Genomic DNA, 27,611 nt, shown 5'->3' with positions numbered 1-27,611 from the left:
AACTTATTGTTTTTCTTAACTTTCTTCTTGTTTTCTTGTATTTATTTATTTATTATATATATATATATATATCATTTAGTTTACTTACGTACTGTTAATGATTCATTTAAAACTTGTCGTAAATTTATAGTCATGTTATGTTTTATTATTTTTTCCCTCACTTAAATTTACAATCTTTAAAATTGGATGCATGATGCAAGCGATGTCACGCGTGAATAAATTGTGGCATTTGTTAATGCTACGATTCAGTTGCTAATCAGGCTTGTCACAAGCGCGTAACGTCTATTGCCGATGTCCAATTTAATCTCATCCGAAAATTCATTCAGTGTGACACTAAACTTAGATCAATAACTGTAACGTCAACAAGCCACAACCACGTGATCAGGCACAGCCACGTGATTTCAGCGGTATTTTTCTTCTCGAGTTGCAAGTACCAAATTTCAAGAATTATGCGTCTTTTTTTGAAAAATTTATATTTATCTGTTATATGGTTTTAATTTTAAAATATATGAAGTTTTCCTAATGAAATCATACAACGATTTTTTGAAAATAAAAAATTCATAGCAGACGATTGTATTTTAAATGTTTTCAAAGCAGACGATTTTATTTTAAATGTTTACATAATGGAAATGCAAGCTACAAAGAAATAATTGTTCGATGTGACAGAAACGAATAAATAAATAGGATTCAAACTTATTGTTGAAAGTAATACAGCCTAATAAATTTTGCGTTCTTTTTTATGTTAATGTTAATGCTTATAAGAAAAATTTACAAAAATATTAACGTAATATTAACGTAATTTCGAGGTTATACAGAATAATAATAATCCAGCTTTAAAGAAATACATTTAATAAGTTCTATCAAGATATGAAGGGAAAGAAATATAACGATTTTATTGCAAAAGAAGGTCTGGTAATTCCCTTTCAGAAAGGAGCTTACTTTTAGTTCTTTATGTAATATATTCTTAAAAATGACATATTTAGATATAAAATGCTGTATTTCCTTTTATAAACTCTCTTTGCAGATACCATCCGCTGATTTGTACAGAACACTTCATGAAGAACTAAAAAATGTTGTTTTAAATGGAATAGATGCCATTGAAAGTGAAATACGCAAGTTAGAGGATGTAGAGGAAATTGATGTAGGTTGAATATTGTAATAATAGCTTTGTTTATAAACAGTAGCGAAAAATTATATTCCAAATTTTTGTTGTATCAATTCTTTTGGAACACGTAATTCTGTGCTATGTTTTTATTATTCTAGTGTTTTAAATTTCTTAAAAAGATTTGTTAAATGCTTTTATAAACCTAATTAAGAATTAGAATTTATAAATACATTAAAAAAACAAATCAATTTTCCTCATTTTTAAAAAATATTTGCATATAAAGATCAAAGAAGATAAAAAAAGATAAAGATCGAAAGATAAAGATCAAACAATTAACTAGTACAGAGAGTATGCATTTAAAGTTTCATATTTTAGTTTCAAGTGTTCATTTAATAATGATTTATCCCAGGAACAAATTACCCGGTTAAGTTATTTAAAAGCCATTAAAAATTAGACATATTCTGATATTTTTTAAAAACCATTCTTTTATTTTTAAGCTCGTTTGAAAGCAGAAATTAAAAAAATAATACCTGAATAAACGATAATGAGTTTCTTAAACCCTAGATGAAATTAAGGAAAGAATAAAAAAAACTATTTTAAACAATCCTGTTACGTTTTTCAGGAAAAAACACTAATTAAAAAGACTGATTCTTACGCCTTTTATTATCTACCTCCTAAGCATCAAAATAAGTTAATGTGATATTTACTTTATCAAGTCACTGACTTTTTCTGCTTATTAAATTTTTTATTTTGAAATTTAAAATAAAACTGAAATTTTAATTTTTCCGGTCTAAAGCTAAAAATATTTCTCTAATTCTCATTTTTAAGAATAAAAACTTCGTAATTTTATTTTTAAAGGTTTATTGCTAATTTATTTCAGACTATTGTAAAATAGTATGAAATAAGTATTTTGTTCCATTTAACTAACTTAAAATGTTCTGGATATCACGTTTAAACACATAAAAAGACTAATTTTAGAAGAAATAAGTAAATTATAAATGTGACGTAACATGTTCGATGTTTTTATTGATTATAGGTGAATAATTTCTGCTATGCGCTGTACAAAGAAGGAATTAAAAGGGCTTTAAATGAGTTAGATGAATTAATGGATGATTTGGATACTCTTGAAGATAGTAAAGAAGATGGCGGGGATACGGTATTGGATGTTTGAATTTTTTACCTATTTATAATCAAGCTATATAATTAAATAGATGGTTTATACTCAATTAGAATTAAAAGGTCAAATTTTCATGACTCTCTAAAAAAGACTTGTTTTTCGAAGGTACATTTATTCATCATAAACAATATTTGCATTATTATTATTGTTACATTATCCATCTTGTTTAATAATGGGAAACGACAAAGAAACTAGATGCATGTATTGTTGATTTGTACGGCATACGCTTATAGACGTTTATAAACGGCAAACTTGTTTATTTTTTTTACTGTTTACTCAAAAATTAGGCGGAAATGTAATCTTTATTTTGTAACATGCTTAATTTTTTAGAAAAATATATAAATCATTTTAGAAAAAGTGTTGTTTTTTTTTACACAAAAAGTGGTCCACATATTTCAAGGTCTGTCTAAAATTTGGTAGCCTTGTCTTCCACATTTTTAGAAATAATTAACTTATAAAGACCGTTTTTAAACACACTTAAATTCGTTTATCTTAAGATATCTCCATGCAAAATTTGGGTTACTTTATATTATTGTTTGTAACTATAAAAATTGAATAGAATTGAATAAAAATTGAATTGAATAAAAATTGAATAGTAAAGATTAACGTTCCTTACATCCTTTTAAACTATGTAGATTTGAATGATAGTAATGTGCATAAAATCGGTTAAATAGTTTGTGATTAAAAAAATTTAATATATATTTTTTGTTTTTTGGAAACTATTGAATCTAGTTTATCCTCCTATAGGATTATAATATTTTATCCCTATTATTATATCTTATATTTTAAAATTAGATGGAAGAAAATAGCAAATAATTATTGAAAATGAATGAAATAATTTATATATTAACTAGTTCTATTATTCAATGAAAATATTCGATTTACTCAGTTAGTCCCAGAGGCATAGTTAAAAAAAATAAAACAAAAATAATAAATGTAACATTTTAAGGCCTTAACTACCCAAGTAATGTTTATACAAAAGAACTATAACTTTAGGTCATATTTTATTAATGCATAATTGTCTAATTATAATGTATAATTGAGGTAGACTGAATAATTATTAACAATTAGTATTGTATTCTATTTACTGACTTACTGATTCTTTGAGCGAAAGCTTAGAGTAGTAGAAATCTTGGATTGAAAGTTCATTTCTCTAAGATCGAAAGTTATTTTTAATGTTTCTTTTTTTTTGTTTGCTAATAGTAGGACTAAAAATACGTTGGAAATATATTTAATATAGTAATTTTAATATAATTGCATTGCAATGAAATTAGTTATCAAACCTATGAGTAAAAAACATTTTCGCTAAATTTTTTCCTTTTTGAATAAGGGTGCTCCATCTAGGCTTACTTCGTTTAACAAACTGAAGCGATTTCTTCACAATAATTTTTGTTTGATGTTGATAAACATACTGTTACATCAAAATGAAAAATTATTCAATTAAAAGACAAAAATTTGTAGTGTTTTATGACAGATTTTTTTCCGCTGATTCAGTTGCCGATACAGTTGCTTAATAAAATCAAAATGTACTGATTTCGCTCAAAATTATAACTTTATAAATAACGTTATATTTAAGATTCTTAATCATCATAAGAAACTCGTTGTGTATTTTTCTCCTAAAGGACTATTTAAGAATGGTGCTACGTTTTTAGATTTTTATGTAAATATTCATCATTTATCTAAGTATTCATCCCAGAACGAACATATAATTGTTCATGTTGAATATATTGTTAGAAAAACAATAATTTATTACAAAGTAAATATGACTAATTCATTATTTAATGATGAGGATCGGCTGTATGGTGGTCAGGGAGTTGACCTCAAGTCAAAAAGATCCCGGGTTTGAATCCCGAATAAGGCATATATGTTCCTTCCTTCTCTTCTGTGTATCATCTGTCTTTCTTTTTGTAGAAACAATGTTAACCCACCTAATATGGAGCCTCTAAGAGAGTAGTCAGCAAAACTTTTCTTCTGATACCTGAATGACAAAAATAAATTTCAGGGTTGGACATTGAAAAGAAAATAAATAGTTGTAAAATTGTTACTAAATAACTGTGCCATAAAATGTCGTATAAAAAGTAATATAATGAAATATAGAAGAACAATATTTTTTTGATTTTAATTCTTCAATTTCAAATGATAATTTAAATGAAAAACGTAATAATAACAGAGACTAATATTAAGAAGGATTGATAAATTAATATTACTCGTAAAGTTTGCTGAACAACGGATAGATCAATAGTTTATAGATAAATACCATTATAAATTGTATTAATTGTGTGATGGTGATAACCAAAAATATATGGATTAAATGTGAATTTTAATGATCATATCACGTGATTTTCTGTTCAAAAAGAACGCAAAAAATTATTAGAATGTAAATATCTTCTAAGGTGAAGAAACATTATTTAAAGTTTGAGAATTCTTATTACCATCCGTATTTGCATTGTTTTAATATAAATTTCAGCAAAGCAGTTGTAAATTAATAAAAGTGTGGAATTTTTTAGAAAATTTCACAGTTGCAATACCTACTTTTTTGTATTCTGTCATTAAAACCAATTTCACTTTTCCAGGTAAAAGCTCTGCAAATTTATTGCAAAGACATATATCTAACAAGTTTAGTTATGCGAGAAAAAGAAATTAATATTTTTGAAAAAGAATTGAAAATTAGTCACAAAGTATATGGAATTGAAGTATGTTTACAGATATATAAATTTAGCTATTATTTTCTAATTAATTTTTAATTTCATATTCTCCATTTTTATACCACTATTTATCAATATTTTTACTTAAATTCTAAAAACTATAGGAAATAAGTGAGCATCCTTATGCAATTATTAGGTCCTACAACGCATTAAAATTTTATATTTTAACTGTTAGTAAACATCTTGTGCTTTCAATTACACTGTGAAAAATTCAAGACCAAATTATGGTAAAAAGTATCGGCACTTGAGGGCGTCATCCATAAAATCAATTTTACAGTAAAACAGTTATTTTACGGCAATAATTACTGTAAAAATTACAGTATAACAGGTTTTTTGTTCTGTAACATGATTTGATAAAAATGGATTTTACGGTAAAAAGTACCGGTACTTTTATACGGAACCATAATTAATTTAATTATCGTCGGAATTTATAGCAAAAACATTTATATGTGACATTCTTTAAATTAATGTTGTCCTTTTACATTGTAACTAATTTATATATAAACATGTGCAACATGTATTAGAAGTCGTTCATTTCATTCAATGAATTAAAAACCGATTTGTTTTCCGTTGAATAAGTTGAATATATTTCTTAACTATTTAAAAACTTTTTCTATTCCTTAATAGAATTTATTATTATTTTTTCAAATCTAGCATCAAGAAATAATAGTAACTCTAAAAGACTTATTTTTTGCTGCTCTTGAAATAGAGAAAAGAAAATATGAAAAGATTGTTGCGTATAATGATGAAGTCTTTGATGATGGAAAAAAGGTAATGTAACATATTTCTTTAGATCGATGTATTAATAAATACCCTCTTTGGGTTAAATAGTCATTACTTTTAAAGGGAAAGGGAATAAAAAGAATCAAATTATGGAGTAAAAAAATGAGCCCAATTTACATCGCGGTTCTGATTTTTTAAATCCTAGATCCCTGGTCCTAGATTTTTCCTAGATTTTCCTAGATTTCCTAGATAGAGAATCCTAGATTTTTTTAAAATTATTTTTGTATAATTATTTATTGAAAAATAAATCCAGTAAATTTTTCAAAAATTAAGGAGCAATAAAGGTTTATTTATTTGAGTTATATGATGTTTTTTTTTCCCTTTTGTGGTTGAAAAACAATTAAAAAAATTTAAATGAATTAAATAAATATCAAAGAAGGATCTGTTTCGCGTATTAAAAATAATACGTGTGTTTTTTTCACATATTTCTTATTTATCTAGTTCTCATACCGTAAAATTAAAATTTTGATTGAAAAAAATAAACGATAGGAGTGTTAGGCATTCACATTTACTTAAATTTGAAAAATAAAAGAAATTTAGTATTAATTTTCGTACATATGATTTCACCAGAATGAAAATATATTTTAAGGATATACCTTTAAATTATTTTCTTTTTAAAAATGACCGAAGAAATATTCAAGAAAATATATTGTCAAAAAAGGAGAAACTCTAGTTTAATTTTTTTGATCCTAATTTAAAAAGTTCATATTGAAAATGAATAATTAAGTCTGATTGTACTACCTATACCCAGCGTTTTACTATTGGGTTCGTTCAATTTTTTACAATTATTCGATATACGTATTAAATATTTTTTATCAAAAAATCTAATCGTAGTAAAAGAATATCTGAAATTTGAAAGAATTTAAGGATATTTTAATATAAACACTCTTTTACTTCATTTAGAAATTGTTTTAATCAAGAGAATGAAAACAAAGTTTATCTTTTAGAGTTCATTAATTCCAATATAACATATAATAAAAAAGTTTAAAAATTCCAATATAACATTTGAGAAATGTATTGTCAGAATAAAAAAGTCAAAAAATTTAAATATTTACAGTTTGTATCAAAACTTCTTTCAAAAGAAAAAAATTGAGAAAGTAAAAGATAAAAGTTTCTTTGTTAATTATCAATACCATTATTCTACACAAAAACAAATATACCGATACAACTGAAGAACGTAGTGGAAAATCATGTTAAAAGACATTTTCGTTAATTTAGAAAACTCAATTTTTAAATATTTGAACAAGGTGTTTAATAATAAGCACATTAAAAACATATTCTTAAAATACTTCTCAAATACGAAAGCAGATGATTATATATATTAGGGTTAGTAAATTGATACTTCAACAAGTTGGAAAAAATTATGTTAGGGTATTAGTTTTTAATTATATTCATATTTAAAATTAATTATTTAAAGATTTGAAATTATTATTAATTTTTACAGTTATAATTAAAATTTAAGTATAAAAGAAAAGTTTCATTTCAATAGCCACGATTCATAATTTCATTGCTTAATTTTAATCGGTTCTCGATAGTATCTGAATTGTATAATGCTTTTATTCTGACTTATATGTTTCTTTTTTTCTTTAATTGTATTTTGCGAAGTAAATCTTTTGTTTTCCTGCATTGTAATAGAAATTAGAAATTGGATTTCTTTTGTGCTTTAAAATGCAAAATAATTAATATTCAATATTTTTTTCAATTTTACAACCTATTTTCATAACTAAATCTTACATTTTATAAGTATAAATTTTAAAGTTGTTTATGGAGTATGTGAGCTAAAAAAGTATGCGTTTTTTATAGCTTCCTGTTGTATTTTCTTTTAAAGATCTCTTTCAAAAAGTTGCTACAAGTCTTCATACCGATCCCATCCGTAAGGTATACTTATTTTATTTCACTCTTATCCATTATCTCAGTCTCAATTATTATTTAATATCAAGCATATATCAGAATTGTAAGTTATACACTGTTAGAAATTTTTCGGAAAAAATGGATGAATAACAATTTATTTTATTGTTATTTTACGATTTTCAAATGAAGCTGTCAAATAACCATAAATAAGATGGTATTCAAACTGTTAATTGTGAGAAAAAAACGTTTATTAACTGTTTTCACTTAATACGGTTAAACAACCAGAATTTTACCTGACAGAACTGGGGTTCGAGTCCCAGCGCTGACACCACAATTTTTCCTCCATTCCCTTCAACACATGAAGTTCAGTGTCCAGCACTCCCTTTATTTGTGACCCTGGACTATTAGAATACGATACTCTTATTCACGCATTGATGGCAGTACTAAAAAGCTGCTTAACACAAAGAAGTCTAGTATTTACCATATGATAGGAGAAAAAAACCAGATAAGCTAGTTATTCATTTGATACGGGTTCATTTGATATAGCACAACTCAACCACAACTTAACTCCAATGCCTATTACCTATCATCAATGTGCAATTAAATTTCTTTTTTTCCTGGTTTTGAAACCATTCTAGTTATAAACGGTTTCAAAATAATAAAAGTAAAAAATATTCTTCACCGTAAGCTTTACGGTTAATTGGATGGACTGACTACAGCCGGTTGTTTTAACGTAATTTCAGAATAGGGATTTCTAACAGTGTGTTAGTGGACACTAAAAGTGTCAGTAATTTATGATATCTTGTATATTTACCAAGATATCAAGAGAATACTACCTCTTTTAAAAAGAATTTTTTGAGCACCAAATTTTTGCTAACGTTTTGTTTTTTAATAGCTGATTTATGGGTCATCACGTTTGTTGTCTTGGTGTTGGAAAGCACTTAGCATTCACTCGCTTAATATAAATTTCTATATTGGTCTTCTTCGGTTGAACTTCTTTCCTTGAATCATAAATACACGTAAAGGACGTATTGCAGATTATTTAAAGTTTCAAAGTATTTTAACGACGATAATTCACTATTTCAATATTTTAAGTTGTTTAATCGCTGTTTAGGTCATACAAGTGCATTCATCGCTGAAAGAATTTTTGTGTGAAGCATTTAAAATAAAACAAAAGGAATTTGAAGTGCCACTTTTTCTATTGAAAAAAAGCTTGGAAAAAGTAATTTCGACATTGATTCAGGAAGTGAAAGAAAGAGAAATGAAACAAGAAAGGGAGCTTCTTATCCGCATTCAGGTATATTCAATCTAGCTTTTCATCATGTGTTCATAGGAGCAATTCATATAATTGATACTTTTGTATGAAAATGAATTTTAATTTTTTCGTCCAAAAACAAGTAGATCTAAAAAAAATTAATAATGTATGATCACGATATAATTGAGTATAATTATAGAGAAAAGGATGTGAACAAAATATGGCCTTTAATGATATCAGATTCATTTTTGAAACGTAAATTTATCGATAATAGGTTTATCGATTGTTCTGGATATAATGACGAATTTTTGCTGTTATAGAATCAGTAGGTTAGTTTATAATAAAATTCTTAACATGCTGAAAATCTTTATTTATTTATCGATTGCAACCAATTCATTTAATAACTAATAAGTTTCAGAAATTATATAAACTGAAAATTAGTACAAATATTTTTTTAATAAAAATTTGCATAAGCTTGCACGTCCAAAAAGTGTAAAAGCTTTATTATGACAAGTTTGTTTTTATAGACTATATTATTAAATTGAAATTAAATTGAATTTTTGTTTGATTTATTTACTTACTTATCCTCTACGTGCCTTGGGCACTTAAGTCCTCTAGCATATCCCTCCAACGCCTCCTGTCTTTAGCAATAGATCTTGCTTCCTCCCAGCCAGATATTCCACATTCTTTTAATTCGCCCAAAAACATGCGCTGGATGGTAAGTCTGGGTCTTCCTCTTGTTCTCTTACCATCAGGGGCCCATGTAAGCGCAACAGATGAAATTTTTTCTTTGGGCATTCTAAGGATATGTCCGAGCCAGCTCCATCTTCGTTTTTTAATTTCATCTTCGATTGTTTTTATTTTAGCTTTCTTTAATAGATTTTGATTTGATACTTTGTAAGGCCAGAAAATTTTAAAAATAAATCTTAAACATTTGTTTTGAAAGGTTTCTAATTTTTGTATTTCGATCTTAGTCTGTTTCCAGGTTTCTGCGCCATATAATAGTACTGCTCTAACAATAGCTTTGTAAACAACTATTTTTGTCTTTATTTCAATATTTGACTCTCTCCAAAATTTATGTAATCCCTTAAAACATGTTCTTGCTTTGATTATTCTCTGTCTAATATCTTCGCTACTTCCACCTTTTTTATCTACAATAGAACCTAAATAGCTAAATGATTCTATGTCATCTATTTCGTGATTTTCGATTTTAATTTTGTCATTTTTCTTTTGATTTNAGAGGTCGCCAAAGTGGGTTAAGCTGAAGGTCTGTACATTTGGATGAAATAAGTACGATGTCATCAGCAAAATCAAGGTCTTCTAAAGTAGTTGTGAAATTCCACCTTATTCCTCTTTTTTCATCTTTCAAGCTGTTTCGCATAATGCAGTCTATCACCAGTATAAATAAAAATCTCGATAAAACACATCCCTGTCTCACGCCAGTTTTTACTAAAAAGAATTCAGTTAATTCTCCATTTACTTCTATACATGCTTTGCTGTTATCATACATATCTTTGATTATGTTAATATATTTGATTTATTTGGAAACGTGCAATAAACTATACAATTTACAAGTTGGGCTACCGGAACGGATTGAACACACTCTAAAAAATCATTGAAGAGACTTAACTCTTTTAAATATTATGGAGTCGACTCTTATTTAAGTAATTGCAAAGAAAACTAATACGAACCACTTTAAAAATAATATTTTGTCTTGTTAAGTATCAAATGATACTTAATAAAAATTATTTCGCTCTTTTACCTACATAGGTTAATTTTCCTCCTACTCATAAAAATAGCTATATCGTTCAATATTTAAATTCACCATCAGCAAATGTGTGGACAATAAGTTTTGAAAAATAAATATAGGGAAATCTTTCTTTTCCTTTAATTAAATTTTCTAATATGGATAATATAGAAAATTTAGATAAATTGGACAAATTATATATTTCTCTGTCTATTGTCAAAATATTTAAAATATTTTCGATATTTTTTATTTCTGGAAAAATATTAAAGTTTGTCGGAAATTCGGCATGTGGCTAATAAGAACTTTAAATTAACCAGAGTGAATTTTTGAGATTATCATATTCAAATGATGTTTTTACAATTAACTGAATGCAAGATAATCATTTCGTTTTCAATTATTTTTTCGTAATCAATTTATTTTTAAAATAAGAATCAGTAATAATTATTATTATTATTCCAATTTTTTAGTATATATTTATTATATTTTTCTTTTATATTTCTTATTCAATTTTTCTTTTCTAACACTTTCTATTGCTTTTGCTAAACTTTAATTTTAGGCACTAAAAATATCAAACTCTTGGAAAGAGCTTTTTGTAATGGCTTCAAACATTCGTAGAGAAGAACTTATTGAAGCGCTTCATAAGAAAGTAGAGGAAATGAAAGATGAATACTCAACATCAGAAGTTATAAATTCTGACAACAGCTTTAATTTAGATTACCAAGTTAGTAAATTATTATTTTATGAATTCTTAAGATATAGATTTCACAGCGTTTCGTTGCATTATTATTTGCCACATGAGATGATTTATTTTTTGGTGAAAATATAGAAATATGCAAAATAAAAAAGAACCGTTGAATATAAAAGAAAAAGTTCATTAATATTTGTTGTTGTCACATAAAAAACGTAAATAATGAATCTAAAATAAGGAAAAGAGTTTACAGATATATTGCTAGATTTTTGTCGAAAAATCTGATATTATGTTATAGTCATAACATATATATCAAGCTAATGTAATCATAACATATGTATCATAGGTCATAGTAATATCTACAATGATACATCTATGGTGCTGGTGATCAGTTTATATTGGATGATAATGATAAATTTGCTCATTATTTATAATAATGACTGACTAAAAAAAGTAACTTTGTGAAAAATTAATAATAAGGGAGTTTGGTATGATTAATAATAACCGGTATTAATAATAAACACAAATTATCCTTTTTAGCAATTTTTTCTTAATGGAAAACAAAATTTATTACTTCAGGTAAATTCAGTTGATATTTAAATAGCCAGCGGATGTGACAAGTTCTCAAATTTTCAAAATAATCAACTTTTTTGGGTATCATTAAATTAACGAAAGTATTATTTATAAATTGGATATTAGTAATAATAAGCGGAAAAACTTGCCACTTGTTATTAATAATATCCAAAATGGATTGAATAAGAAAATAATCAGAGTTGAGAATACCAGGCAAATGCAAGCCGAGAAATGACCCTTTTTCTTAAAAAATATCTTGACTTGTTTACTAATGATCACTGTAGTTATTATTAATAATGATCTGATTAGGTTTGAATGGAAAAAAACACGATGTAGAAAATGCCGAAGTGTATGCCGGGAAATAGCTCTTAACCTTAAAAAAAAACTTTTTATGTAGATTACTAACAATCAGTAGTTATTATTGACGCTCGGCGGCTGAGCGGTAGCTCTTCGCGCTGTCGTGCCACGGGTCCCTGGTTCGATCTTCGGGCCGGGCAAGGCTGACTCAGCCTTTCATCCCTTCAGTGGGTCGATAAATGGTTACCAAGCATGGTTGGGAACTAAACACTGGGAGTTCCACGTTCGGCTGACCACCTGACCGGAACATCTGCCCCTGCACCTCAGAGCCCAAGGTCAAGAAAACTGAGATGGGCACAGTAGGCCTTGGCCCTCAAGGGCTGTTGCGCCGCTGAGTTTAGTTTTAGTAGTTATTATTAATAATATTTTATTAGCATCGATTAAGAAAATCATCAATGTAGGGAGTGCCAAGCAATGATATACACTTACATTACATAACTAATTTAACAATTTCTTGTATATATCGATTACTTAACTTACCCAATAATTAATTATAGTTAATGTGATAAATTGTATCATATTTAGTACTTTAAATAATCATGATAAATAATTTCTGGGTTCTTAAATGAATTATCTGAAGAAACTGTAACGTAAAGATATACTTGATAATATGTAATTTTCATTTGCTTGAAAAATTATAAAGGGCAAAAAGAAGTTTTTTTTTTCCAATGCCCACCTTTCGTTAATATAGGCATCTGAAGGGAAGATTTGCTGGCCACACTTTCAGGAACAACATATTAGGTGGGGCAACGTTGCTCCCACATTAAGGACAAATAGTACAGAGAATAAAAGATCATCCATGCCTTGCCTGGCATTCGAACCTTTCTGACTCAAAGTAAATTCCCTGTCCCCTACGCAGTCCGGTAGGCAGGGCTAAAAAATCGGTATGTCAAAATGAATAATCTAAAGAAACTGTAATGTAAAGATGTACTTGATAATATATATTCTTCATTTGCTTCAAAAATTATAAAAGGTGAAAAAATCGGCATGTCGACTTTTTTCACTTTATAATCTTTTAAGTAAATGAAAATTTGGCATTATCAAGAATAACTAAATTCATTTGTTTGTTCATAACATATTATTAAAGTATAAATATATTCCTTATATTTTATCTCTGGCATTGTTTAAATGTTAAACATCAATAATAAAAATTTACTCTTTAGGCACGACAAGTATTAACATCATGGAGAAAAATATTCTCTTTTGTTGTAGAAGCTAAGCAAGCAGAACTCAATAATATAGAAAATTTACTGAAGAAAAATGACAGTCATGGTAGAGATGTATGCACAATTAAACCTTATTTCCTATTAATAATAGAAATTCTTTATATTAATTCTCTGAGGTTAGATTAATTTAGAAATACAAAGCTATATCAGTAGACGAAATAGTATAAGTGTCTTAGAAGATGGGAAATATTTAAGATGCTCTGGTATTTTAATCTAGGTAATTACTTCAAAATTATTTGAGAATTCACTTTTAATGGAACCAACGAATTTTAATTAAAATTTATTTTCCACTACTACTAAAAAATTTAAAAATTTTATTAAAGTCAGTGTGTTTAAGAATTCAATAATTAGCAAGGAAGGTACCCGATGTGTCTCTTGCAAATCAAGTTAAATTGTTTTTTTGGGAAGGGGGTATGAAANTCCGACACATCTCGCACCCACAATTATTCCACGTTGAAATTCAGTTAAATCACTTTTCTTTCCCATATCTGAGCAAGCAACACACTATAACTGATGACTCACTTGTCCAGCATTCCCGTGTTATAGTTATCTTGTCCTCTAGCGGCAGCGCTGTGAGGCAATAACTCATTTGCATAAAACTCTGAGGTTGTCATAATAATTTGGCCACTCAGTGTACATAAAATATAGTTTCAACAATTTCAAGTTTAGGCAAAAAAAGATGTAAGTAAGCGTAGAAATTTCGCAACCAAAGCTGGGATTCGAATCTGGGTCACATCATTGGGAGGCAAGTGCTCTGTCCCCTGAGCCACCATGGTTCTATTTTATTATTTAATACTTTAAATTTAGCTTTTTAAAATGCAATTATTAAAGCTTCAAATTCAGGAGAAACTTTCTTAAATTAAATTAATCTTTTATGACAACAATGCTCTTTGTCGCTGGAAGGAATTAAATTTAGTATTAAAATCATTAGTATTAAAATAAAAAATTTAAATTTTAGGAAATATATATCTTAGCAATTACTTATAACATAAAAAATAAATTTTATATAAGATTTCAGAATCTAAAAAAGCTATGTTTAAGAAAGATAAAGACGATTAGTGAATATCGGTTATCTTCCTTTAAGTTAAAAAAAAATGCATATGAAACACGTTGTTCATAATAAACTCAATCAGTATGCTTCTGCAGGAATAAAAGTGAATTTTATTTGAGTGTAGTTAAATTTTTTGTGGTGTTTTTATAAAATGATTTAGCATTCAAATATATTTAACCTACTGATAATTCAAGTTAAAAACTTTGAGCATTAGCAAGTTAAACAAGGCTAAAATATGTTTTTTTTTTCATTTAATTAAATGCCTTTCAGTTTTTTCTTGTTTCGTTCTAAAAGAGTTTATGAAATGAGCATTGGTTTATATCCTAATTAAAGTTCAATACATTATTTTATACTAAAAATTATATTTTGAAAAAAGTTTCAATTTATATTAATGTTTTGTAATACATGTGAAAAATCAAACTAAATGTTAATAACTATTTAATTTTTTGTGAGGAATATGTTCTATTGAGCAGGTAAAAGCAATGGAAGATTACGATAAAAAAGATGATGAGAGTTCTGAAGGTGAACCGGAGAGCGGGGAGGAGACTGATGAATTATCGCAAGTAAGTCATTAATATTTGCTGCACAGTAAAATAAATATGTGCAATAAAAACCATTAGAAACGATCCTATTTATCCCGGATTTTATTGCAACCTGACCAAATGGTTTGAATTGATTCCGTTGATTGTCCACCTTTTATCTTGTTAAATGAATGAATTATCACTTGCTTTCTGAACTAAAGTTTTCGTCCCTGATTTTTAACTTTTGAACTTTTATTATTATTATTACTTAAGTGTATCGCTTAATTTTCATGAAATACATTTGTCTATAATTTGAAATTCATCATGTATTTAAATTGATTTTATGATATTTATATTGTATAAGTCAGTAAACTCGACATGAGCCGCGAATTATTTTTCATTGTTTTGGTCAAAATTGGATTTTAGTTAATCTGTCTCTTTATTTGGGAGTCTTTGGGAGTTGAATAGAAATTTATTGTTGTTTTGAAACAACTGGCACACCCGTTTACAGCCCCATTTTATGAGTAAATATGCCGATTACAGCTGCACCGAAACTGTTCATTTTTAGGACAGTTTTTGTTATGACTTCTCGAAGATACAAGTACAAGAGAAAGTAGCTAGCTTGTGGTAAATTTTAAACATCATGATTTGCCCCAAGCAACAGCATTATACCAGATGATACTGAAAACGTTAATCTTTATTTTGATGAGATGAACTACTAAATACGTGTTTGGCTTAATCCAATTATGTAAAATCACCGAGAAGGGCAACAAATTATAATTAACAAAAAAGAAAAATAGGCATCATTTTAGTTTTTTTTTATTTGTGTATGAAATTGTCATAGAGTTTTGTTCAGAGTTGCTTATGCTTATTCTTTCATCCCGTACGAAGACAGGATTTTCAACTAGTAATAAAATATAAAAACTCATTTATGCACATTTCAAAATGGCATTTTTGTGTTCCTTTCATTTAATTCCTTTTTTGACAGCTTAAATGTACGCATTATTTTTAATTTTGCAATTATTATTTTTTTATATCTATGCAAAAGTGCGCAACTTCTACGTGGAGCAGTTTTCTATAGCTTCTTATAAAATATAGGACTGGAAAAATACTTAGATGTAAATTCTTTTGAAAAATTATCAGAGATAATAACATTATTAATCCTTTTCTTTCATGGAATAATTGTATAAAAGGCTTATTTGTAAAATAAATCTTTAAACTTGAATTTGCAAATTCACATTTGAAAATTAATTAAAACTTTTTTTAAAGCTAATAAATGTGTCATCAACCTGCAAAAAGATCTATAATCTTTCCATTAGTAAGAATTCCAGCGAACTTCAGGATATAGAAAAGGAAATGAAACCGCTTTTCAGTTCTGAATATGATGAAGTAAAAACTGATGAAGATGAAAATAAGGTAATATTAGTTGAAAGTGTATTAGGTTATTGATCATTTATTTTGGTGCCTCTTATTAAAGGATTTATGCAGATCTTAATAAGTAATCTCAATAAGATTTTGGTTTGATCAAAAAATAATAATAATTAAATAAAAAAAATTAATAAATGCTTTTGAGTTTTTTTTTCTTTGTTGCATTTTTCATAAAGTTTATATTAGGTATTTGATAAGAACACAAAGACGTTTTTAATAGATATGCTAAATCATTGTTTTTCTTTAGTTGTTTATTCAATTGAAGAAAATGCAAGTATGGGATTTTGTTTTTTACCAACTAAAATTTACTTTGAACAACACAAACAAAATTAGATCATGTTATTAGTTTTTAGTCTTTTTTTCATTTAGCTTAACATTTTGCCTGAGCTTTTTTTAGCTGAACTTTTTTTAGCATACTTTCAACATTAAAGAACCTTTTTCATCAACCTAATATTAGTGCACTTTATTTAAAACATTTTTATCACAAATTTTGTTTCTCACGTTGCTTCATAATGTCGTTTCATATTGTCATATTTCTTAATATAATTATAATTTCTTAATTTCAACATAATTACTATCCACAGATTGGTCTTGAAAACTTTAAATAATTTCAGGCGCAACAGGTTTTTTTGAAATGCTTTATACACTCAGGGACAAAAAAATTAGTGCATCAAGAAGGAGTCGTCAAAATGAAACGAAATTCTACATGCGTAATGACTACTTTGATATAGGTAAATGATTAGAAAATCAAAGAAAAACGATAATTTTTGATTTTCTTATCATTTACTCATATCAAAGTAGTCATTACGCATGTAGAATTTCGTTTCATTTTGACGACTCCTTCTTGGTGCACTAATTTTTTTGTCCCTGAGTGTATTATTAAATTATTATTTAAACTAATTACAATTGAATTTAATTTAACCATTTATCTTGACTAAACAGTTGTATTGTTGTAATTTACGGATTAAATTGCGGTATGAATTACCAGCATTTTGGGTGCATCATCCGTAAAGTTCATTTTACCGTGAAAATCCATTTTACAGTAGTATTTATTTAATTAAAGTGATTCAGTGATTTTACGGTAATTATCATTGTACAAATTACAGTTTATCAGATTTACGAAGAAAGTATTGGCACTCTTAATGTACTGGTACTTTTTACTTTAATTTGATCCGGAATTTTTACAGTGACTATTTAACTATTTTCTTTTATGCTCCTTTCTTTCTATGGAAAAAATCTTTATTTTTTTAATGATATTGCATTTATTGTTGTAAAATTGCAAAAGTTTTTACTTAATAGGATTCTTTTTTGTTTAAAATAATATCTCATTAATTTGTAGATTTTTTAAGGTAGGAATTAAAACATGCTTTCAGCGATAGGTATGCCTTCACATTTGGAATTTAAAGAGATTTGTGTACCATATTTAAATTTTTAATAATATAGAATAATAAAAATTCAATAACAGCTTTTGAAATGCGAGTTATAGTTTAATAATGGTTTTTCAAATTAAATATATACATTTTAGCTAAAAATACAATTCTTTCATTTGAAGTAGCTTATGGTCAATTAACTTATTAGATATATTAACTTTGAAAATTTATTTTATTTCAAAATGGTACTTTAGGTTGTTAAATCACTGAATGAAGTAAAAGATATCTTAAGAGAATTTCATGGAAGCACGAAGGAGCAAATCTCAAAAATGTGTGACTATATAGAAGTTTTGACTAAATTTGAAGAAAACATCGCAGCACAGGTAAAATATCTTATCAGTTTTAATAATCTTTAATACAATTAGTACAATTCGTTGCAATTTTAAACTTGATTTCTAATTTTTCCTGCCTACTTTTAGACTTCGACTGTAAATAATAACATTGGTTCTTTTCTAAAAGAAGCTCTTGAAGAAGAAGAAAAATCTTTAGCAAAATTAAAAAATTTTCTCATCACATTGACCGACTTAATTAAAGAATTTGGCAGTGGAGTGAGTAATATTTCTCATAAAAGTAGAGCTCTAGAGTATGTTTTAAATGAAAAGAATAGATTCAGTTTATATAAGTTTATAAAAATGGTTGTGCTGTTTTTAATAATAGTTTAATACTCTCCGACTTGAGAGGAAAGATTTGAAATAAAGACCTCTTCTTGTTTTGGATTTTCTGAACGAATACGGACTTAAGGAACTGGTCTAGTTTACTGACTAGACCAGTTAAGATAAGCAGCATCACAACAAAATTAGCACAAATAACTTTTAATGATAGTAAATTTTAGTAATAGCAGCGGTGGCTCAGGGGATAGAGCTTTCGCCTTCAAATGAGGTGAACCGGGTTCGAATCCCAGCAATCGCAGATCGTTTCAAAATCAGCACCCGGCTCGCACCGACCACAGTGCTGACGTAATCTATCCTCAGTGGTAGGTTTTCGTGGTTTTCCACTCCATGTAACGCAAACGCGGTTAGTTCCATCAAAAAGTCCTCCACGAAGGCAAATTTGTCCCAATACTTGATCCGGGAGTTCTCTTGTCATGTGGATTGGGTTCAAAATTACAAGGTTACGGGGTTGCACATCAGTAGTCGTTAACCCAAAATCGGATTGGCTGTTCAACGACGGTTATAAAGAAAAAAATAATTACATTCACTGGTGACAACATTTAATAATGGTGACTCTTACTACTAGTAACTTTTAATGGTAACTTTTAATAATGTAATTAGAGTTAGACAACAATCTATGTAACTAGTATACTTTAATTGGTTAGTTCTCAATTAAAAATAAGTTCATTAGCTTCTGTTACCATTTATTAAAAGATCATTGCCTAAGTAACTCAAAAATCAAGGTAATGTCGAATGTTTATTTTGATTGTCTGATTAATGAATTCCAACTGACTGATTCAGCAGTCAGTAAAGATAATTATTAGAGGGTCAATTGGAGGAAAACAATAAAAACTCATGGATAAAAACTCATGGATGTGGCTAAAAACTCATGGATTTTCAATCATAATAGCGCAATGTTCTCGCAATCGTCAATGTAGCCTCAAAAGTATCGTATTATCCAGATATGACCATCATTTGACTCATCATTCCCAAGGTTGAAATTTCTCCTTTGTGGTCATTGGTTTGAGTCTAACTATTGGATAAAGGATAATTCTTTTGATGTCTGGGGCATTACCAAACACAATTTTAAGACATGTTTTGGCGATTGGAAAAAACTTTTCCAGAAGTTCATTGAAATCAGCAGATAAAATTGTGAAGAAGATAAAATATATTTTGGCTAATAAATTGTTAGCAAGGTTTATTCCATTATTCCGATTGGTAAACCCTTATACGTAGCATAGAATTTTTCCTGTCTGTTTATGATACAATAAATAAATAATTGGACAAAAAATTCTGCTCATTTATGAACTAACAAAATGAAATTAAAAAATTGTTTTTAAAACTAACAAATAAATAAAAAATATTTTAAACGTTAACTTATAGGGTATGAGACAAACATAGTGATGTAGTTTCTGTATCACGCAAAAATTCATTCATAATTTTTCTTTACATTTTGAAGATGATATAGAGATTATTGAGTGTATTGTATTATAACTAGTACTGTTGTTTATGAAAATATGTACTTAAATCAGAATGTCTTCCTGTTTGTCAATCAATGAAAAATGCATTCACTGAAATAATCATAATGCAAATATAAAAAGAATCCTCATCATCAATATGGGAAAAGGAATGCACATTCATAGCAGAGTTGGCCAAAAATGTAATCGATTACATTTTTTGATTACAGTAATCAATTACTTGTANTATGAAGCAAGAAAAAAATAAATAATCGATTACTGTAATCAACGGCCAACTCTGATTCATAGCATGATATAATGAAACAATTTCATATATAAAATACATTTAGAAGTAGTTGACATAGGTAGAATAGATGAAATAAATAAAACGCCATTTATTCTATACTTTAAAAATTGGTTTATTGGTGTTTGATATTAGTTTATACGGTTATTGTTTTAGACGCCTTTATATTTTCACAAAAATCTATTTTTAAAATAAATATATCGATCTAAAATAAAGTCAGTTTTACAAAATTATTCTTCCCAGCTCGCCAGTTACCGAAACACTAACTAAATATATAAAATTCAAAGGCTGAAATTCTTTATATAATAGTAACATTTTTTTAGTATCATATATAATAACAAAAAAGTAGTTTTTTAATTTCTAATTTGTCAAAGTTTGGCAATATGTAAAAAGTGTTTTAACACGTGATTCACAATACTTTTTTGGAATTATTATACATTTCTATTTTTGGAATTATTATACATTTCTATTCTGATTTTTAATCTTGTTTTATCAACGTAAAATTTTTTATAAATAAATATTGCAGATTTTTGGTTTCTATATTTCACTATTTTTCGTTAATTTTTCAGGTTTCTCATCAAATAAAACCTTTAACAGATCTTTTTATAAAAGAGATGAGTTTAGAAGATCTTGGCTCGTTGTCGGAAAATGTTGAAAACTTAACTGAGAGGGTAAATTTTTTTAACTCGTTTTCATCGCAAAAGTGTAGGCATAAAAAAATATATTCTCTGGTTTAATGCATCTATATTTTCAATAATTTTAGATAGTAGCAGGTCTGAAAATGAATTATAGCATAGTGAAATTAGTTTCATAAAAATGATTTTAAGATGAATCTGATTAATATTATTTCGAAGAATATACTGATAAATATTATTTCATAGACAAAACAATTTTGGAGCTATGTTAGATTAAAAAAATCGGCAAGATAATTTGTGACAGGGCAAAAAAAATTGCAGCATTAGCTCGTCAAAAATGATTATAAAAATATTAGTGCAACTAGTAATTATTTTTGAAAGTGACGATTATTGTAAATCTTGATTTTCAGGAATTGTGCGAGCAATAAATAAAATAAATAAATGTATAAAACTTAATATAGTAAAGGTTTTTTGGAATCGTGGAACAGTTTTAATTTTTTTCATTTTTAAATAAATAGAGTTTAAATAATTAATTAATGTTTTCAAATAAAGAAATGGCAAACTTTGTGCTATGTATCGAAGTTATGCAACGTAAATAAAGTTACCGAAGAGGCTGTTTTAAGTTACGGTTCTACGTATATTAAAAAATATCTATCAGTGTTAAAAGAAAGGGAAAAAAAACAGGAATGTCTAGAAGGAAAATTACGGCACAAAAAAAGTTGCAACAAAGAAAAACAAGGTAGCAAGAAATAGAGGATACCCGCGTTTTTTGTACTTTCTGCTAGAATCATTCTACATTGCTCTTTACTAAGCCTCTGATATTGATTTCTACAAATCATTTCAGGTTTTGTAACATTTTAATTACTTTATTAATGCTCTTTCTAACATCCTATTAATTCCAAATTTTTTGAAATACATTTTATTTTTATTTCTGTGTCTTGCACTTGCTCACCTGGGTTCTCACCTTATTTCCATTGCAAACGCTTCTTATCTGCTCTTCTTCGTTTTGTTATTTTATCTTATTGCTACTCATACCCCATTGGTATAAACACTTTTGGCAGAAAAAGTAAGCAAAAGATGTACTCAGTTTAAAAATCAAATAGAAATGACAGCAGAGTTTGGCAGCAGAAATAAGTTGGAGTTGTAATAGTTTTTAAAAATGAGATTGAAATGACTCGTATAAGCATTAACGTAAAGAAAATGTAACTCTATTTTATTTTAATAAATAAATTTGAACGACTTTTCAAATAAGAGTTTCATATGATAGTGTTGGTTTTATCTTTTTCTCTTCTTTTATTGAACTTGAGCATATAGTTTAACAAAAAGCATGCCTATTTCGAAGATAAATAAGTCATATAGTCACGAAGATAAATAAGATTCCAGTTTTATTTCCAATAAATGCAGTCTAAATGGACTTAAAGAAATTCAAAGTACTGCACCTAGCAATTTTGATATCAAAATATATTTTAAGATTATTTTAAGTTCGCAAATTAATTATTTGATAGACAAATATAATCCAAAAAATTTAAAATAATATTGAATAGGATCCAGACGAGACCTCTGATGTTACTAAGCTCACTATGGAAGAAATAAAAAACATTATTGCTGAAGTTGATGCAGAAGAGAAAGAAGAAGATGGCAATAAAAATTATGACGAAATGAAGGAGGTATTTTTAAATCTTTTCTGCTTATTTTTTTTTGTATTTACTCAGTGCTTTTTGTCAATCATATTTTGTAAAATAGCTGTAAAATAGTAAAATAAAATATTTTGTAAATAAATCATTATAATTAAATTTTTTAAAACGCTTCCGTTTTTTCCTACTATTTGCTTTTTTGAAAAAACTTTTGGTTTGTGACTTCACAAGTTAATGTTGTTTTTGAAAAAATAGTGTTAAAATTCCTTCTACGAAATTTTAATTAACTGCCAGTCAACTACTTATTAGGTATTTATAGTTTATTCTAAAGAGGAAGATTTTTTTCAACATTTCTTGATAATTGCAGATGCTGTGCAGATATGTTTAAAATTCAGCTAGAAATATATATTTGATTTTTGAAGTTTTTAATCTTTTAAAGATTTTACAGAGTTATACACACGTTATTCAAACGTTTAAATGATGAATTTGACAACGTAAATTGCTAATTTAAAGTTATCGAGATTTTTTTTTCTGCTGGTAGTTTTAATATTTTTTTTTAGTTTATGTAAAATTTCTTGCATAGTAAAATGATGATCAAATTATGCCTTTAATTTGTAGGTTTCTGAATTTCTTCTCTCATGCAAAAGTTTTGTTGCTACTGTTGTTAAAAATAAAAATGAATTCATGGAGAATATTCTAATAGATTTAGAAAAACTAAAAATGCCCGAAAAGAAAAAGAAAACTAAAGAAAAAGTGCAAAGAGTAACTATTCTTACTATTTGTTTGTATAATTAAGAAAAAAATACTTTGTTATACATTGCCGCTTGAGAAAAATCTAGTTGTTTTTACTTGTTTCTTGTTACTACATTTTTGATATGTTATCGAACATAATTTCATGAACATATCATCGTTCATAACAACTGTCAGTCTGACTTGAAGATTTTTGTTCCACGCTTATTTTATAAAATTACTAGCCATCTTTGGCGACCAGCTTAGTAACACATCAAAACTATCTTGTAAACACCTAAACTTTAATGTCAATCTCTTCACTAACATATTAATAGATCCATAACTTGAGTTTCGTCTAACATATATACGCTATTGCTCAAAACAACAAGCTCCGTGCCCAATAATTAGTATTGCAATATGAGACACTATAACGTTTATGTTTGAAATTTCTATAGCTATTTTAGAAAGGATAAAAAATTAATCCAAATCTTCGTTCATAACTAACTATTTAACACTACTTAATTAATTACTTAATATAACCCAACAAAATGAATATAAATAAATACTTAACGTATAACTAATGATATAAAACTACTTAAATTATTGCTTAACCTAACAAAATGAATAATAACTATAGTGTTTCCAATGCATAGAAAAATTTCTGAATTTATGGTGCCACTTAAGAGAAATATTTATTAAAATATGAATTATAGAGATTAAATTATTTCTTCTGTTTTCTAAGTACATAGTTCCCATACAAATATGTAACATTTTATTTCCATACACCCCTATTCACGGAATGCACACCCCTAAGTGAGTGACATAAATTTTTAAAAACTGTAATTCAAGAATAGTTCAAAGTTTTAAATCTTTTCCAATTTTACTTAAGTTTCGTGCCATGAAATTTACTTTCTAATGCAAATTCTTTCGAGGGGATTCCAAAGTTCCACTACCTTTCGCATTATGTTTTTTTTTTAAATTTTAATACTTAAAAAGTGCGCAACTTGTATTCATATAATTATTTTCAAGTTATCTGATACCGAAACAACATATATTCATTGTATTTAGGCTCTGCAGAGTGTTTTGTCTTGTAAAGGTATCTTTCTTAAAGCAATTACTTCTGGGGAGTCAGAAATGAAATTGGCATCCGAGAAAATAATGACGAAACTATCATTTGAGGAACAAGAGAAAAGCACAATCAAATATGAAGTAAAATATTTCAGTTCTTTTTCATAAATCGAATGTAAGAGTTGATATAGTTAATCTATACTCTGACGTTTGTATAAAACTTTGTTTTAAGTTTTGTATAACGTTAAATGTGTTCATACAGCTTTTTTAATGCTACAAACAAGTGTGCATTTTAATGCTACATCATATTTCAATGCTAAAATATTTAAATTTTGAATTTTTTAAAAAAAAAGTTTAGGTTCATAAATTAGAGCTTGTTGAAATTAGCTTCCTTAAGCATCTAACTAAAGTAAGTTATCAATTAAAGTAAGCATCTAACTAAAGTAAGTCAGGAAAATAATTTTATTCATTTATTGAAATAGTTTAGTTATAGCTACCCCTTCATTTAAAAATGCTTCTGCTTAGTATTAAAGCAGAACATTTTCCGGATTTCATTAAAAGCATTAAATGCATTTTTTTCCCTTCTTTTTGCTTTGGTGGAAAAATTCTAGAACTAAAAGAGCAATATTAATTATCAGAAAGCTATTCACAATAGTATAAATATAGGAAACGAGTAAAAATTTCTTTACCGGGTAGTTTGTTTGCTTACAAAATAAAATAGTTTAGGGTTAAGCTATAGGAGAAAACAATTCTGGTAAAATTATTGTACTACCATGGTAATGACTTCTGGTAGAAAAAAATACATAATTCTGGTTAATAATACAGAAATATACGGAATTTAAATCATTCAATTGGTAATTTTACTTTTCATATGGTAACGGTTGAACGGAAATTCTGGTTTTTAAAATTTTAGTTCTTATTACCACACACTTAGTAAAAAATATTAAACTGAAAAACAAACTTAACCAAATAAATGGTTTTTATGCCGTGCTTGAAGGTACCATAAAAAGACAAATTTAATCTCATTTACCAACCAAATTATTTCGCATATTATAATACCATATTTTATAGTCAATTTTTTAAAAACCGTTTGCAATGCACTTTGGTTGGCAAATTACCATGCTTTTTTGGTGTTCTCATAGGACCAGAAACACAGTACATTTTATCATATTCTGATAGGTTTTACCATAATTTTTTCTCAGTGCAATTTTGTCTTTTACTTCTTAATATTTATTTACGTACAGAAACTTTTTTTTCAGGCATCTAAAATAGCTAAAGAATACAGAGAACTGTTTCATGTATTCATAGAAATGAGACAACAACATTTGTCTTCAATGAAGGAAGCCTTGTGTTCTTTAGAGAATAACGAAAAAACATTGATGAATAACCTGAATTCAGAGCCTGGATATCTCGAAAATTTAAGATCTGAGGTACATAGTCTTCCAAGCATATCTAGAACAGCTAATTAAAATATAAGAATAACGTCTTTTTAATGTGGAATTTTCGTTCTCTCGCAGAGAAATAAAATGCATATATATTCCAATTTCCATAAAAATACTGATTCGTAGGAATTGGTTTGCGTGAAGTACTTAATATTAAAGAATTTCTGGAAATATTTCTTTAATCAATTTCTTCAATCAATAAATCAATTTCTTTATCAAGGCGAGTTAGCATTTTTAGTTCATTCAGTATTCAGAGAAACCTAAATTAGCTCCAGGGGTTTCCAACTTACACGAGGCCGGGGGCCGCAATTAAAAGCACCAGTCAAATGGCGGGCCGCCACTTCATAAAAATTTTATATTTGAAGGAACATTAAATATTAAATATTACTGTCAGATTTTTATCAAATTGTACAAAATAAAGGTATTGAATTACAGACTAAAATAAGAAGTGGATTTTTACCTGAGAAAAAATTGTTTTTGCACCGTTAGTATGTTAAATTTCACAGAAGCGAAGAAATTAGGTTTTTTTTTAACGAAAGAAAAGTGTTTTAAACCCATAAAGCAGAGTTTTTACGAAAATTGTCAGCAAAATAAAGGACAAATAATATATTTTAGTTCGCGGGCCACAAAAAAGGCTTCGTAGGCCGGATGTGGCCCGCGAGCCTCCAGTTGGTAACCACTGAGCTAGAAAATCAAATTTTAAGTTTGAAAAATTTTAGTGTAAGACAGTTACTTTATTTTTGCCGGAAAATGATCTAAAGTTTAATTGGACTGTGTAGAGATAATGAGACAGCACCCAAGGTTTCAATATAATTTACGGAATTATCTAGAATGGAAAAATTTGGGAGAAGATGTAGCTGGTGACTTTGGTACCACGAGTTAAATATGCCTGCTGCAGTTAAAACACACTTAACTTCGTCATTTTTGTCAATTTAAAAAATAATAAATTGATAGAATATAAAATATATCAGAAATAGACAAATTTTAGGGTAAATTTTAAAAAAAACTATTAAAATTAAAAAAAAAATGCAGAATTGACGAAAATATGGAATTTTATCAAAATTAGGTGAAAAAAAGCAGTGGTGCTATGNCAAAAAAAAGGACAAATAATATATTTTAGTTCGCGGGCCACAAAAAAGGCTTCGTAGGCCGGATGTGGCCCGCGAGCCTCCAGTTGGTAACCACTGAGCTAGAAAATCAAATTTTAAGTTTGAAAAATTTTAGTGTAAGACAGTTACTTTATTTTTGCCGGAAAATGATCTAAAGTTTAATTGGACTGTGTAGAGATAATGAGACAGCACCCAAGGTTTCAATATAATTTACGGAATTATCTAGAATGGAAAAATTTGGGAGAAGATGTAGCTGGTGACTTTGGTACCACGAGTTAAATATGCCTGCTGCAGTTAAAACACACTTAACTTAGTCATTTTTGTCAATTTAAAAAATAGTAAATTGATAGAATATAAAATACAACAGAAATAAACAAATTTTAGGGTAAGTTGAAAAATAAGCTATTAAAATTAAGAAAAGAAAATGCAGAATTGAGGAAAATATGGAATTTATCAAAATTAGGTGAAAAAAAAGCAGTGGTGTTACGCCATTCCTTTATATACTCCTTCTTCTGTTGTAGGTGAATTCAGTTTGAAGCTGTCAAGAACCGATTGGTACTTGATTATAATTTGAATAATTGAACGATTATCATCAGGCGCAAAGCTTTATTTGATATTCAAACCTTCGATTATATTGGTCAAAATTTTGATTGGTGGTTAATTCTATTTGGCGAAAAATGATGCTA

The 27,611-nt window shown here is 27.5% G+C and overlaps 1 protein-coding gene across 1 annotated transcript in view; it reads left to right on the top strand.

Moving 5' to 3' along the window:
• LOC110283236 (uncharacterized) overlaps positions 1 to 27,611 on the top strand; it is a 110,676-nt gene that overhangs the window by 30,070 nt on the left and 52,995 nt on the right. Inside the window, exons 20-36 of the mRNA XM_071179485.1 lie at positions 1,025 to 1,141; positions 2,142 to 2,261; positions 4,856 to 4,975; positions 5,642 to 5,758; positions 7,574 to 7,648; positions 8,736 to 8,918; positions 11,180 to 11,344; positions 13,405 to 13,521; positions 14,992 to 15,081; positions 16,309 to 16,455; positions 18,092 to 18,220; positions 18,317 to 18,445; positions 20,878 to 20,979; positions 22,488 to 22,610; positions 23,196 to 23,339; positions 24,375 to 24,515; positions 25,634 to 25,804. Coding sequence (XP_071035586.1) covers positions 1,025 to 1,141; positions 2,142 to 2,261; positions 4,856 to 4,975; positions 5,642 to 5,758; positions 7,574 to 7,648; positions 8,736 to 8,918; positions 11,180 to 11,344; positions 13,405 to 13,521; positions 14,992 to 15,081; positions 16,309 to 16,455; positions 18,092 to 18,220; positions 18,317 to 18,445; positions 20,878 to 20,979; positions 22,488 to 22,610; positions 23,196 to 23,339; positions 24,375 to 24,515; positions 25,634 to 25,804 — 2,190 coding nt within the window. The remainder of the gene's footprint in view (positions 1 to 1,024; positions 1,142 to 2,141; positions 2,262 to 4,855; positions 4,976 to 5,641; positions 5,759 to 7,573; positions 7,649 to 8,735; positions 8,919 to 11,179; positions 11,345 to 13,404; positions 13,522 to 14,991; positions 15,082 to 16,308; positions 16,456 to 18,091; positions 18,221 to 18,316; positions 18,446 to 20,877; positions 20,980 to 22,487; positions 22,611 to 23,195; positions 23,340 to 24,374; positions 24,516 to 25,633; positions 25,805 to 27,611) is intronic.

The sequence above is a fragment of the Parasteatoda tepidariorum genome, chromosome 4 (assembly GCF_043381705.1).
Source record: "Parasteatoda tepidariorum isolate YZ-2023 chromosome 4, CAS_Ptep_4.0, whole genome shotgun sequence".
NCBI classification, from domain to species: domain Eukaryota; kingdom Metazoa; phylum Arthropoda; class Arachnida; order Araneae; family Theridiidae; genus Parasteatoda; species Parasteatoda tepidariorum.
Note: the sequence above shows the minus strand (reverse complement) of the source record. Positions and strands in the feature narration are given on the sequence as shown.